The sequence below is a fragment of the Thunnus albacares genome, chromosome 8 (genome assembly GCF_914725855.1).
Source record: "Thunnus albacares chromosome 8, fThuAlb1.1, whole genome shotgun sequence".
Classification (NCBI taxonomy): Eukaryota; Metazoa; Chordata; class Actinopteri; order Scombriformes; family Scombridae; genus Thunnus; species Thunnus albacares.
Window position 1 is genome coordinate 19,802,267 of NC_058113.1, and position 14,323 is coordinate 19,816,589.

The 14,323-nt window shown below is 40.6% G+C and overlaps 1 protein-coding gene across 1 annotated transcript in view; it reads left to right on the forward strand.

Moving 5' to 3' along the window:
• The window catches only part of adamtsl4 (ADAMTS-like 4), a 38,109-nt gene that overhangs the window by 13,226 nt on the left and 10,560 nt on the right, over nt 1–14,323 (forward strand). Inside the window, exons 5-6 of the mRNA XM_044358602.1 lie at nt 5,687–5,789; nt 13,855–13,994. Of these exons, the coding sequence (XP_044214537.1) occupies nt 5,687–5,789; nt 13,855–13,994 (243 nt within the window). The remainder of the gene's footprint in view (nt 1–5,686; nt 5,790–13,854; nt 13,995–14,323) is intronic.

Genomic DNA, 14,323 nt, shown 5'->3' on the forward strand with positions numbered 1-14,323 from the left:
TGTGTGTGTGGCATTTTTGTGTGTGTGTGCACACAAAATAAAGCCTTTAGGCCTCAGGCAGTAATCCCCCCGTCCCTCTTCACATGCTCCTATATTGCACACGGATCTTCTCTCTCTTTCCCCCTCCCTGGTAGTAAAACACATCCATAACTTTCACAGCTCCTGTACAAAAACACCGTCTCTCTCTCTGTCTTTCACCAGCTGTATTCACTTTTCTCTCACCTGCTCTCTGCTGCTATTCATCTTTTACTCTTTTGCTCTGTCAGTCAGCCACTCAGTAATAGCCAGTTTTTCCATCCTTCACTTCATTTCTCTTCTTTTTTCTTATTTACTGGCTGTTTAACAACCCTCTATGTGGATTTAAGTTACTCTTTTTCACGTATATTGATAGTATTTAAGGAATAAGTTGTGATAGCAGTGAGTGAGTAGTGATTACAGTTAAGGGGGAATCCTGATTTCATACAGCTTGGGTCTTAGTTTACTAGTTTTAGTCATCATTCTTGTTGGTAATTATATGATAGATCTGGGAACCCTTGGTGACATCACTAAAAGGTCAGATTGGGCAAGAAACACGAGCATTCAGGCGATCATACAAGTTTCAAACAAACTTATTTGGATGGGAAAACAAAGATGAACTGTAAATTTACTACCCAAAATGTCTGTTGTTTACAACCATCACATCTTACAGACATTCAACTTGGAGCTACCATCTGCAGTGACGCATTATTACTACCATTTCAAATTTGTTGATCACTTGCGGTTTCACTTCTAAAGTGGTTTAGATAATCCAACTAACCTTGTTTACATTGTCTGATTGTCTGACCGCTGCTTCTTGCCCCATTGGACTTTGTTGTAATGATGCGGTCGCAGTGTTCACAGACTTGAGCAATTACTTCAGTAAGTACAACGTTATCGTAACTGACTGATTGTCATGTGGAGTGTAAATGATTGCCACAACTACAAAAATAAGACCTGAGATGTAAGAAACCATAGTTTCTCTATAAGTGCTAAAAGACAGAATAAATACAAGTGTCAAACACAACCATAAGGACAACTAGTAATCATTTTTGTGGACTGTATGAAAAGGAAAGGGTACCACCATCATCATTTTTTAGATACTTGTCAATATAATACCTGAGTTTTGGTATTGTTACCAAAGCAATACTTTTTTACAAAGCCGCCGGCCGCGTCTACGGAACCAGTGAAATAATTTACAGACTATTGACATAGAATGGGATTCTGTGCCAGTAGTCCACAGGCTGTTGGTTTGGACTGGTACTGGACATTTTTTACCGTCATGTTGGGCATTTTAGTGTCGTTAAATGGGACATTTTACTGCATTTTACTGTTTCAACTCAAACCATGATCTTTCCCTAACCCTAACCAAGTGGTTTTTGTGCCTAAACCTAACCATTTTAACCCAAACCATGGGTATCACCTTCCAGCAAAAACGTTCCCCCATTCTGAAACAATTTGAATTTGATCATGTGATCTTGCACAACCAATACCAATGCACATGTGTAATAATTCCATACCAACAATTAATGGGCTATTGACACGGAGAAATCCGTACCAATAGCCACTTCCTTTTACAAAGCCCTCTTTGTCATTCAACAAAAGAGACAAAAACTTCTGAAATGTTAAATGTCTGGGGGTGCCCTAATAGCCTACTGGCTAAGATGCATAACTGTTGCGTGTCATACCCCTGTTTTCCGTCTCTAAAGGTAAAAATGCCTAAAAAGTAAACATAACAAACAAAGTTAAATGTATAAACACAAGCATTCGTACAAGAACTTTGCCTAAAATTGGTAAACATTTAGATTTATATCAGAAATGATCAAAGAATAAGTAAACACGATTATAAATGTGACCAGACATCCGATGCTAGATTTTGGTACTTGATAAATTTCATTACTCGGTGATACCCGGATAGCATACGGAAGTGGGCCACTTCAGGCAATGATGCGGCACTGCTGGCCTTCTTCTGGCCTGAAATGGCCCACATGTAAAATAGCAAATATGGCCCAAATATCCCAAGTCAAATGTGGGTCTTTTTAAAGATGTGGTGCTCTCGGGCATGTGTAGTCTGGATGTGGGCCAGTTCTGGTTTATCTGGTTTGTTCGTGGTTGACATACGGCATTGTTTTGGGTTGCTTGTGGCCCAGATCTGGGAAACTGGAGCGGACCGCCAAAGTGCCATCATTCCACGTGGTATGTGGGCCAAATAAAAGTGCCATGAGTGTTGTGTGTGGGCCACAGCAACTTTGCTATCTGGGATATGGACAAAGTCAAAAATTATTACACAAGCTCATCACGATGAACCAGAGCCCGACATTTGTTAGCCAGAAACAACTACCAACTGCTTTTCCCAGTGTCATGTAGGCCTACTTATGGAACATTTTAATAGCTGATACAAAGGTTAATTAACTGGCAAGACACCAGGAACATTTTGTTTTTGAATGCTGCTAAATGATTGAATGGTTTTGACTGTGTTGTGAGTGCACTTGTGGTTTTTGAGTGTTTTGATTTTATCCACAGGCCCAAACCCATCCTCGCTGCCTTTTCTTTCACCACAATCCACCTTCATCTCCTTCTATCAGCTCCTCTTTTAAGTATTTTGTTTCCTGTAAAAGCCGTCGCTCTCCTTCCTCTCTGTCTTCAGCCCATTCAGTAACTGCCACTCTCCCTTTTCTTCCCCCTCAGTCTGTCACTCCACCCTTTCCTTCTTCTACTTCTTCTTGTGTTCATGCTCTCCTTGGCGGTCATGGGGAGACCCCCTGCCCCTGCTCTCACAGTAAATGAGGGAACACCGTAGTGTACCAGTCCTTACAATAACACACATATCCTCCACACAACCGTGAAACACCAGTGAACAGTTTGGTCTCTCTTCTGTTTTCGCTCCCACTTCACCTTCCCTCCCTCCTTCCTCCATTCAGTCCATTAGCTTCCCTCTGTTTTTACACACCCTAAACTCTTTCGGGACTCCACTCGCCCTGTAGCGCTCACACAATCACCAACGCATGAATGCACACACTTAACTTTTTCTTGCATTCTTTCTTTTCATTTTACATTCCCCTTTTTGTCTTTTATGGAAGCTCTTTCTGCCTTTTTTTTTACTGCACTGTAGCATCAGTCCTTGTATGTGTGTGTTTGGGGATGTTGCCCACTCATTATTTATGGTCTTCCGTACACACACACACACACATATGCACTGATACACAGAAACTATTCAGTTTTAAAAGGAGCTGAACATGTTTATGTCAAGCAGAAATATTTACAACCATTACCAACCACATTTCACATACACGTCCAGACAGATTTACACGGTTACTTGAAAACATTAGGTCACATACGTACGCTGACCTTCAGCTGCCCCCGTGTACACTCACATATTCAGTTCATTAGTTCAAACATACTCTTATATAAGAGGTTTTAGACCTCAATATGGCATGTCACCCATAAATAACCCAAAAATAAGTCTTCAGTGCTGTGAAACTGTGGCGGCCCGTACCACGTAAAGTTTCACGAGCTGGTTTCACACTTCGCCAAATCAGAAACAACAGATGATCAGTATGAGTGCCTTGTGACATGACGGCCGCATTACATTCCTTCACACTCACACAATGCAGTGAAAGTGTGAAATCCAGCAAGGCCAGTTTCAATGAACGCATGCTTTGATGCTTTATCCATGAGAGTCTTTTAGTTACACTTTGTCACAGAGGTTGGTTCACATGGGAACTGGCGTTCTGTGCGTGCATGTAAGTGTGTGTGCATGTGTGTGTGTGTGTGTGTGTGTGTGTGTAAACCTGACTACTCCCTCGCTCTTGTCTCCCCAGATGAGCGACTAGGAACTTTCCAGCTGTTTGTGACAGCTGTGCGACTGGAAAGATGTCCAGAAAGAAAGAAAAGAAAAAACAAAAGGAAAAGAGGAACGAATCAAAGAAAGAGAGGGAGTGAAAGACAAGAAAATTGAGGAGTTGACAGAGATTAGAGCTGCGAGGAAATCTGAGAGCTTTGTGTGCGGCATGCAAGAGTGTGTGGGTGTATTTAGTGCCAGTTGTATATCAGGAGGCTGTAAACTCAGTGGTTTTCTGACCAGGGGTCTTGTCGGAGGAATGATACCCAATGAAGCTGAATGTGTGCATAGTGGTGGAAGAAGTATTCAGATCCATAACTAAAATACCAATACAACAACGTAATACTCGATCATACAGTAGGAAAAAGCCCTGCATTCAAAATGTTACTCAAGTAAAAGTACATAAGTATTATTAGCTAAATGTATTTAAAGTATCAAGATAAAAGTACTCTTAATGCAGAAAAATTGCCCCTGTGACCAATCTATTGTTACATATGATATTATTAGATTGTTGGTACTGATGCAAGAATACATTAGCAGCATATAGCTGTTGGAGGTGGAGCTAGTTTTTACTACTTTATATACAGTTAGGTAGTTTTGTCCACTGGTCCCCAACCTTTGGGAACTCTGCCAATGAGTCACAAGATACATCTGAGCGGTCGTGAGATGATTAGTGTGGTAAAAAAGAAGGAAAAACAAAGTTCTGTTCCACAAATTTGAGTTCATTCTCTGGATTTTTCTGTAGTTTTCTTGTTTTTTCATGAAATACTGGATCATTTTAAGTCTTTTAACTCTCTGAGAAGTTTAGAGGGGAGATCTTTCTTTGGTGGGACTTCTGACCACTCATACAGATGTCTGAAACATTGACAAGGGGCCCCAACTAGGTGCAGCTTTTTAGTAACAACCCAAACAGGTTGGGATCCACTGCCGTAATCTCTAATAAAGGTTGTATTTTATAATCTTACTGTGCTTTTTTATGTAAAATTGTAACCGATAACTGTCTATAACTATAACTATAGCTGTCAGATAAATGTAATGGAGTAAAATGTACAATATTTCCCTCTGAAATGCACTGAAGTTGATGTCCAAAGTAGCATAAAATTGAGATAATCAAGTTCAAGTACCTTAAAAATGCACTTAAATATAGAACTTGAGTAAACGCGCATAGTTTGTCCACCACTGTGTGTGTGTGTGTGTCTATGTGTGTGTGTGTGTGTGTGTGTGTGTGTGTATGTATGTGTGTGTGCGTGTGTCCCACGTGCCTGGGGTTAAGCCCAATGAGTTATAGTCAGTCCGGTGAAAACCAGCAGAGTTGTGTCTGCCCGATGTTTCAGCTGTCGTTTAAGTGCAGGTATGCTAAAACTCTTTCCACTGTACGGCTCCATGAGGACCACGCTTGAACGAGCACAAGCTGGACATGTGCTCATACACACACGCACACACGCGCGCTCACACAGTCACTGGCATTCTGTGGTTGTGCACTGAAAGCCACGGTGGATTTATGTGTGCAGCCGCATCCAAAAAATCTATTCTTCCCATATGTTTCTAATACGCTCGCTGACTGCCAAAGGCAGCACTGAGACTACGTGTATTTGAGTGTGTGTTGAGTGTGTTTGTGTTTGGCCTGTTTGTGCTTACCTCAAGTAAGCTCTAAAGTTAATTATCCCTTTCTTTATTAGCTGTTTTTTTTCTCTCCTTTTACTCACAACGGTCCTCTCCACCCTTACTTCTCCTTGGACTGGGAGAGAAATCGGTTTAATAGCTGAGTGATTTCATATTAGTTCAATGTGTGGCACTCAATATTTGACTCTCTGTGTTTCTGTCCTCCAGGTGTGCGGAGGAGGTACGTTGGACTCCAGAGCAGAGCAGTGTGCAGCCTTTAACACCCAGGAGTTTATGGGTCGCCTTTATAACTGGGAGCCTTTTACCGAGGGTGAGTTGTGAGTTAACACACACGCACACACACACAGTTTAGGGTTCAGCTGCACAGTGCTTCAATGTGATAATAGGCTTATAGCGAGAATTAAATGCTAGGAAGCAGAGGGGGGTTACAAAAGTAAAATGTGTGTTTAAGTGAGTTAAATGTTGCTCTGTTATTAGTGTGTGTGTGTGTGTGTAAGGTCTTTTGGCAGACCTCCACGGCCTGCCCAACCCATCACAATCCCTCCTCTCATTGGAGCAGGCCTACAGTGTACATGTAGCGTCATGGGTGGTGAGAGTCAAGAGGAAGAAAGAAAAGAGAATGACTGGAACTCAATCTGCTTTCATTCTTTGCACAAAACACTCTCCCTACTTACTTTTTCCTCCAATTTGTCCAACATCTCCCTTTCTTTCTTCCTATCCTGCCAAGCTTCTCTTCTCAGCTCTGACTAAGCACAGATTCCTACCGAGTGAGATAAAGACAGAGAAAGAGAAAGGCAGAGAGAGGGAGGTGAGAGGTGATGGGATGCAAGTGTTTTGTCATGTGAACACTGGGAGCAAAGGGAGACAACGTGGCTTGTGTGTGTGTGTCTTTGTTTCTGCGTGCGTTGGCTGTGTGTATTTGTTTACTTTCTTGTTAAGTGTACAATAGTTCAGCGCTGCGGAGATTGTGTCTATTTATCTTTGTTTTCCAATGCTGGAGGGGAAGAGAGAGAAGGAAAGTGAAAACACTAAACAGATATTTGAGGAATTTGAGAGAAAGAGGAAGAGTGGATAGAGACGTGGGGGTTTTGGGAGTGAAGGAATAGAATAAAAGAGACACAGCTGTGAGATGATATCAGCAGAATTTGTCATTGGACTTTGAAATATATGTACAAGCTGCTGTGTATCTACAGTGTGACTTTATTGGCAAGTGTACATGGACTGCAGATGACTGTCCTAATGGATCCTGAGATAATATGTGGAAAAATGTTTGCACATGTATGTTTGCGTGTGCGTCTGTCTACCCTCTTGTGATTACTGTATCAGCTGGCCGAAGTTCCCTAACACTCGCGCTGTGAGAATGTAGAGCCAGAAACAGCAGATCTGCAACGCTGCTCACCCACATCACTTTGGTTTTATTCTGTCATAAAACAATATACACATAACACTTGTCCAAATATACATCATTCTTGGAAAAAAAACTAAAAAAACAGGTAATGAAGGTAAAAAACACAGAATCAGTAGAGCATGTAACACAAACAAGGCTTTATACATAAAACTGAAGCATGATGGGGAATAAAAATATACAGTAGTTTTTGTTACAACACTACAACTAAAAACTTGGAAATAAGTTCCATCAAAGCATGCATGAGTGTTGCAATGTCGGCCTATAAGTTCACCACTTTGATCCAAACTGAAATATCTCAACTATTGGATGGATTGCCATTAAATTTGCTACAGATATTCATGGTCCCCAATGGATGAAGCATAACAATTTTGGAGGTCTACTGACTTTACCTCTATTTCCACCAGTGGGTCAAAATTTTAACCTAATCTGTTACATATCTCAACATCTACTCAATAGATTGCCATGAAATTTTGCACAGATGTTCGTGGTTACCAGAGGATGAATCCTAATGATTCTGGATGTCCACTGACTTTACCTCTTGTGCAACCATCAGGTCAAAATTTTAATTTGTCCAAGGTTTAGGTTTATGATCAGATACCTGCTAAAGTTACTACATTTCCATCAGCTTCAGCTATGCTTTGTGTTTATTGCTATTTAGCAAATGTTAGCATGCTAACACACTAAACTAATATGGTAAACATTATGCTTGCGTGTTAGCATTAGCCTGCTTATATTAGCCTCACAGAGCTGCTAGTGTGGCTGTGGACTCTTAGTCTTGTTACGGTCTGTCATGCTTCAATTTGCAGTTTCCAGTTTTACGGTATAACATAATTTACTGCAGCACAGTGGTGCAGGGGTCCTACTTTCCACTGGCCGGCCGGAGCTTTTCTATGAGGAGTTTGCATGTTTCCCCTGTGTTTTCCCTCAAGGTATTTTGTATAATCACGGGCACATGATTGATAACAAGATCAACCTGGTCTTCCCAGAATGTTTTTGACCCTGAGGAAGATCATTGTGTGGTCAATATGTGTCAATATTTACCACAGATTTTTAACTCCAACGCAATAGTGTACCTTGATTTTTGGGGGGAATCCATTCCCTTTCTTTTGGACAGTGTTCTTTGTTCTCTTTCTTATTATTTTTATTCCGTCGGTGGCAGTGCTTAACTAGTTCCACACACTTACAGCCAGAAACACAGTTGTGTTGTGTTCACTTGTTATTAATAATAACAATAATAAGAAGTTTTATCTCCTCTCAGCTGTTACAGTGTTCACTTATTATTAATAATCAAAGGCAAACTGTCTCCTTAAACCACTGTGGAGACGTCAATGCTGCTACACTGTAAAACTATTCCAACCTTCCCCAGACTGTGTGTGTCATCTACAGTCCTGCAAAGGAAAGCATTCATAGATAATGGCTGGATAACACAACTTGTTTCCATTACTTGTGTTAGAGGTCATAGTCAAGAAGGTTACACAACACTGAGGGAGTATATCTTACAGACTGTTTTGATGTTCTTTGGTCTTGTCATTAAGAGCAGACTAAGGTCAGTTTTCAGGAATGTTGGCAGATCTAGATCATGTATGCTGTACCAGGAGTCATCGCCGGGGTATCAGCTGGAGTCAGTCTGCATAAACACAAAGGGGCTTTCCTTTTTCCTCCTGTGTGCAGTTGTGAAGAAAAGAGTGACATTACTACATATATCCTGAATCAAGCAAGTCTTAAATTTTCTTTATCTGCTGTGTGTCCTTGCCCTCTGAACCAATTATTTTAAACCATTGTGTCCTTGAGGTCCACTGAGAGGAGGAGAGGCCTGGGCAGAGAGAGGGGAGGAGAAGAAAAACAGACACAACCTAATAGGGAGCTTCATGGGTAAATCATGGCGAAACCGCGCATACCGAGAAACAGCTCAGTTATATTACTGTGAGGTTTTTCGGTTAAAAGCACTCACCAAATGAAAGTCGTCACATGTATTGGTCACTGTTGAACGATACTCTGATGGGGGGTCGATACTGTAAGTGGCAAAAGTATTCGCAGATCACGCCAGCTGGGTCAGACATACCCGATCTGTGCTGGAGATGATCCTTCTCCACTCTGCTAAGTAAACTTTATTGAACTGTTTACTTCAGTCCGGTCCCATTGGCTACAACCCAACCCTTCATATCTAGCTTCCCATCAACACACTGCAGCCTGCGAGGAGTGTGTGTTTCAACATTGAATGGTGCATTAGTCATTTCTCTCCAGCTGCAGTCATCTGTTTGTGACTTTGTACAGTACTGCAGACATTTCCCCGTTTGTATTTATGTTGTTGAACTGTGCAGGCAGCTCTTGCTGCTTAGCAGTGTGTCCATTTTTTTTGCATCTAAGTTGACGGGCCTGTTATGTATGTACTGTGAAGTGTTTTGGCCTAAGGTTTGGAACTGAAAGATCAAGCAGTAAAGCTGCCGCTGCAGTTATAAACCACAGAAGTAATTTATGTGAGCTGAAATGCCCCCCACCACCTCAGAAAATCAGTACCTCTGTAGTTTTGTAAGCGCTGCACGTGCAGGTGTTGTTTTACTTGAATATTCCCTTTTTTTCAGGCCTTATCCCCTCTCTGCACACCCATCCTCCCCTCTTCCTGTCACACTGCCTCTCTCTTTCTCTCTCTCTGTTGGAGTTTGTTTAGATGGAGAGATAGTGGGGAAGTATATTTAGACAACATATATTCCACTGTCTGAACACTAAGCTCAGAGAGGGAGAGAGGGAGAGAGAGACGGTAGAAGAGAAGCCATAGATAGAGTCAAAGAGGGAAAAAAAATAAAAGAGAGAGACATGTTGAAGGTGATTAGGATTCGGAGTTGGAGAATGCTTGAGCATGACCTCAGGGCAGGAAATGAAGAAAAGGAGATGCAGAATTAGGGAGATGAGCAGGAAGAATACAGATTGAGAGAGAGGGAGTGAGTATATGAACGGCACATCTCCCACTTTTAGCTCCCCCTCTCTTTTTTGTCACTGTCTCCAGTCTAATCTCTCAAAGATAACTATGACAGACAGAAAGAGGGTGGAGAGAAAGAGAGACAGAGTGGGAACATAGCCTCCCCTTCTTTCTCTGTCTTTCTAAATATGTACTGTACATCTGTCTCTCTGCAATTATCAGGCAGGGGCAAAAGACTGGCAGCAAACACATGGAGATAGCACAGGGGGAAAATATGCTCAGATGACTCATTTGAATGATAGTCATGGACAGTATCTCATGCTTTCTTACATATTACCAGAGCTCCAGCTAACAATTATTTTCATTATCAATTAATCTGCAGATTATTTTCTAGATTCATTGATTATTCATTTAAAATGTCATAAAATAGGTAGAAAACAGTCCAGAACTAGAAGATATTCTGTTTATTCTCATGTACAAACAATGAAAAGCATCTAATACTCACATTCGATGGCCCAGAACCAGCAAATGTTTGGTATTTTCATTCCAAAAATAACTAAAACAATTATTTCATTATGACAATAGTTGCCGATGACCAACTCATAAGATATAGTAATTATTCACTATAACTAACAAGACTGACATTCATGTGTTAATCGAAATCAATTCAGTTAATTAAAACAGTTTGTAAAATCAACAAGAATAGTAACTATATGATAACTTTTATTCCAAAATATGACTTGAAAAGGACATGAAAAGAACAGAACAGAGCAGAGGCAGATTTTAGAGGTAGCTACTGGAATTCAGATTAATCTCAAAATTTTACAAAAACTGTGATGTGATTTGCATGTTGAGTTTTTTTGGTTTTTAAATACTAACTGAGGGCTAAATCAAAGCAGTTTTGCTTTTACATTGTTTTTATCCATTTTGTCTTTGTGCCAATTGATGCAAAAATGAAATACAGCAGCCCTTTACTCTTCCCATTGCTTTCAGTGGCACTAAACAATGTCCATTTATGCTGATGACAGATTGTTATATGTTGATGGAGTGGTTACTTATCTAATATGTCATATGAGCTTTTTTCTCATCTTATTTAAGAAACACAGACTTCAGTTAATTTTTTTAACAATAAAATAAATTCTGGTAAATTCACTGTGCTATTTAATCTGTCACTGATCCCTGGACCCCTGCCAAACAATTAAAAATCACAGAGGGGATATTTACCTGTACTGAAGCACCACTATGAAATTTTATGAGCACACTGATGTATATATGCATTACCTTCACTTCCCTACAAACTTGTGCTTAGATAAACATCCAGTCTAGGTCAATTGCTTTACTTGTATGACTTGCTTACCACTTCCCACCACTTAGTGGGATAAATACACTCCTTAGTGAGCTTAATGTATTTGGTGAGGCAAACAGCCATGAATCAGGATGTTTAACTTGCAAAAGCACAAACCTGTAGGTGGTATCTTTTGATGAGATTCATGCCTCAAAACCTGATGCTGATGTATTTTATGAAGCTGCTGAAGAAAGCCTACAGCTGGCCTTTTTTTACAGGAAGTTGATACTTGGTTCATTCCAAACTTCCACTCAAATATTCCAAGCCTCTTTTGCAGCTTATCCTTCTGTTTGGGCGTTGTCCTGCTGAAATGGAAACCAACAAAACAATGAAATGGCATCTTAAAAGTCCAGTTTTCCTTTTATTCTTCTCTTCTGTCTAGAGGTTTGCTCTCTTAATTTGCAATGACCACATGTATTATACCTGGCCAGGTGTTTGTACTTTCTCTTGGACACACAAGTATTTGACCTTTAGCCTTTGTTCTCAGCTATCTCCTGTGAACATCTTAACTTTGAAGGTGGTAAGGCTTTGGGTTACTTGCTGCTGATGGCCTACTGAGCCATGGGGCCGGGGGTAGAGGGGGAATCTTTCCATTAAGAAACAATGTGCAGTGTTATCATATGGAAATTAAGTGGCATTCATGTAATATTAGAGCCATACTTTTATCACTCTAAAATGTCAGAAATGTTTCACATAAGACAGAATTGGAAAGAAATGCCTATTTTTCAAATTGCCTCAAGGCCAGAATAATATAGCTGGACTATACTTTTTGACCACTCTTGGCAAGGTGTCACGCTGTTCATATTTATATAGAATTCCATCCTGGGTGCATCTCTGTTGTAATTTGGGTGAGGAATATTATACCACACTGAGAAGTCGTAATTTCAGAAGCACTGAATTTGTCCTTTTAACCCCTTAACTCCCAGTAACAGAAACTCCTCTCTCCCATCTGCATCTAAAGCTATGACCCCTTATTCATACTATGAGCTCATGTCTATAGCGCTGTTGCATACAGACACACACATACAAGCCCTCTCTGCCTGAGGACTTTAACCTCTGTAACATCTCCAATCTTACTTCAAAGAGAAGAACAGTCGAGCCACTCAGTGCCTCCTTCCTGCCTTTATCACTTATTCTTTTATCTCTTTCTTTCTTCTTTAAAGGAGTAGTTTAGTATTTTGGGAAATACACTAAGTCACTTTCTTTCCAACAATGAAGATAAGAAGATCAAATATCCATCTCATGTTTGTGTGTTAAGTAGGGAGCAAGAGTCGTGACATTGTTAGCCCAGCTTAGCATAAAGTCTGCAAGCAGAGGAAAACAGCCACCTGACTCTGTCCAAAGTTCAAAATTAGACTTACCAACACCTCTAAAGCTCATTAACTAACTCATATTTCATTTGTTTAAAGGGACATAACATACATGTGGTCATTTATATATTGTTATGATGTCGGATGTCTATGTTAAACATGGTCAAAGTTCCAAAGTATGAGGTGAAAATGTTCCCTAAAAGTCAAAAGCCCAGACTTCAGCCTGCTTTGAACACTCCGTTTACAAATTAACCTCTACTTCCCCATCGAAGTGACGTCAGATTGTTCATGTATGCCCACAAAGGGCTGTCCCTTCCGTAGTCTTTGTTGCTAGTTGTTACCAAGGTTGTTCCACGGGTTGTTTGCATTGTCTACTCGCATATTTTGGATCAGTTAGGTTCGGATGTATTTGAGAAGTTCACATTTTGAGTAAAAAAAATGAGAAAAAGAAGTAAAATCCCTCTTCTACTGTTTGTGTACGGAGTTAAAGTTAAATAAATAAACATGCAAAGATATGCAAGTAGAGGCCCAGAAAAAAATACAGACCTGGAAATGTGCATGATACGTCCCCTTTCATTTGTAAATAAACAGAAAACAACAATTTGTGGCTTTAGAGGGCTTTACATGTCGTACAAGAGATTGATACAGATCTTCACATACAACAAGCATATTTAGGTTGAAAATGTCTTTTGTGTATTGTACTTATGTATTATTGTGTATTGTACTTATAGTATTCATTCATTATAGTATTCATTGTGCCAGTGTTGTTGTGATGTGGTGTGTTTGTACGTTTTGTTTATTGAGCAAAGACAATTTTAAAGCTTTGGATGATAAAGCTGTATTATATTCTGCTTTAAACCTGCTTATTGTATTTCTTGTGGACACACTCTCTTTATGTTTTCCACTTTTTCTTGTTCTTGCTTGTATCCCACTATCACTCCCCTGTGAGATCCTCTGTATTCTCCACACATCTATTCATCTGCCTATCCTCCGAGCACTGAGGGACCTTCATTTCCTCTTTTACCTTGAAGCAGCCTTCTCTTTTAATGGTACTTCCCTTCTGCTCTCTCATTCACCTTTCATATCTGCATGCACTATGTGTTCACTATTGGGTTCCTCTCATAAATCTAACCTTCCCCCTAGCTTATGTTTACACCTCTCTCCTGGGCATGTGTGCAGTCGTACAAGCGCACAGCAGGGGAAATAGCTAATGCTGTCTGACAGTCAGGGGTTAGATGGTTTGGCTTCGGTTTCCTGACCACATGGAAAGACGTTCATCGCCGCAGCTGTATCTTCTCAACGCCAGGCAGATGCAGAAAGAGATGTCACAGTCACACACGCATAAGACATATAAAAATTGCAAAAATCCACTTACCCTGTTCATCTGTGTTGCAGTTGGTGCGGATAAGCAGTGCGAGCTGACCTGCAGGCCAGCCGGCTATCGCTTCTATGTTCGTCAGGCCGAGCGTGTAAGAGATGGGACCCCCTGCTTCAACGTCAGCTCCAACGACGTGTGTGTAGAAGGGCAATGTCTGGTGAGCGGATTTACTGTAAATGCATTCCTGTGTACATGTGTGAGATTTCCCCTTCAGGTTTCTGAGCCCAAGTTCCTCTCATCTAGCAGGGGTTGACAAAGTCCAGGACCTGGCTCTCTCAGTCTCACGTCTGGAAGCTCATTTAAGCCTGGCATTCAGATTCAGAGTGTCTCCAATCTCTTTTATGACCCTAGTCTGGGCCTCTTTTCTCTGTATCTTTCCTTTTTTTCCTCATTTGCACTCTGCTTCACCTTCATTCCACTCTTCTGTTTCTGGCAGGAATCTGACCAGTAACAATTATCAATTTACACAAACAACGGTGAAATAAA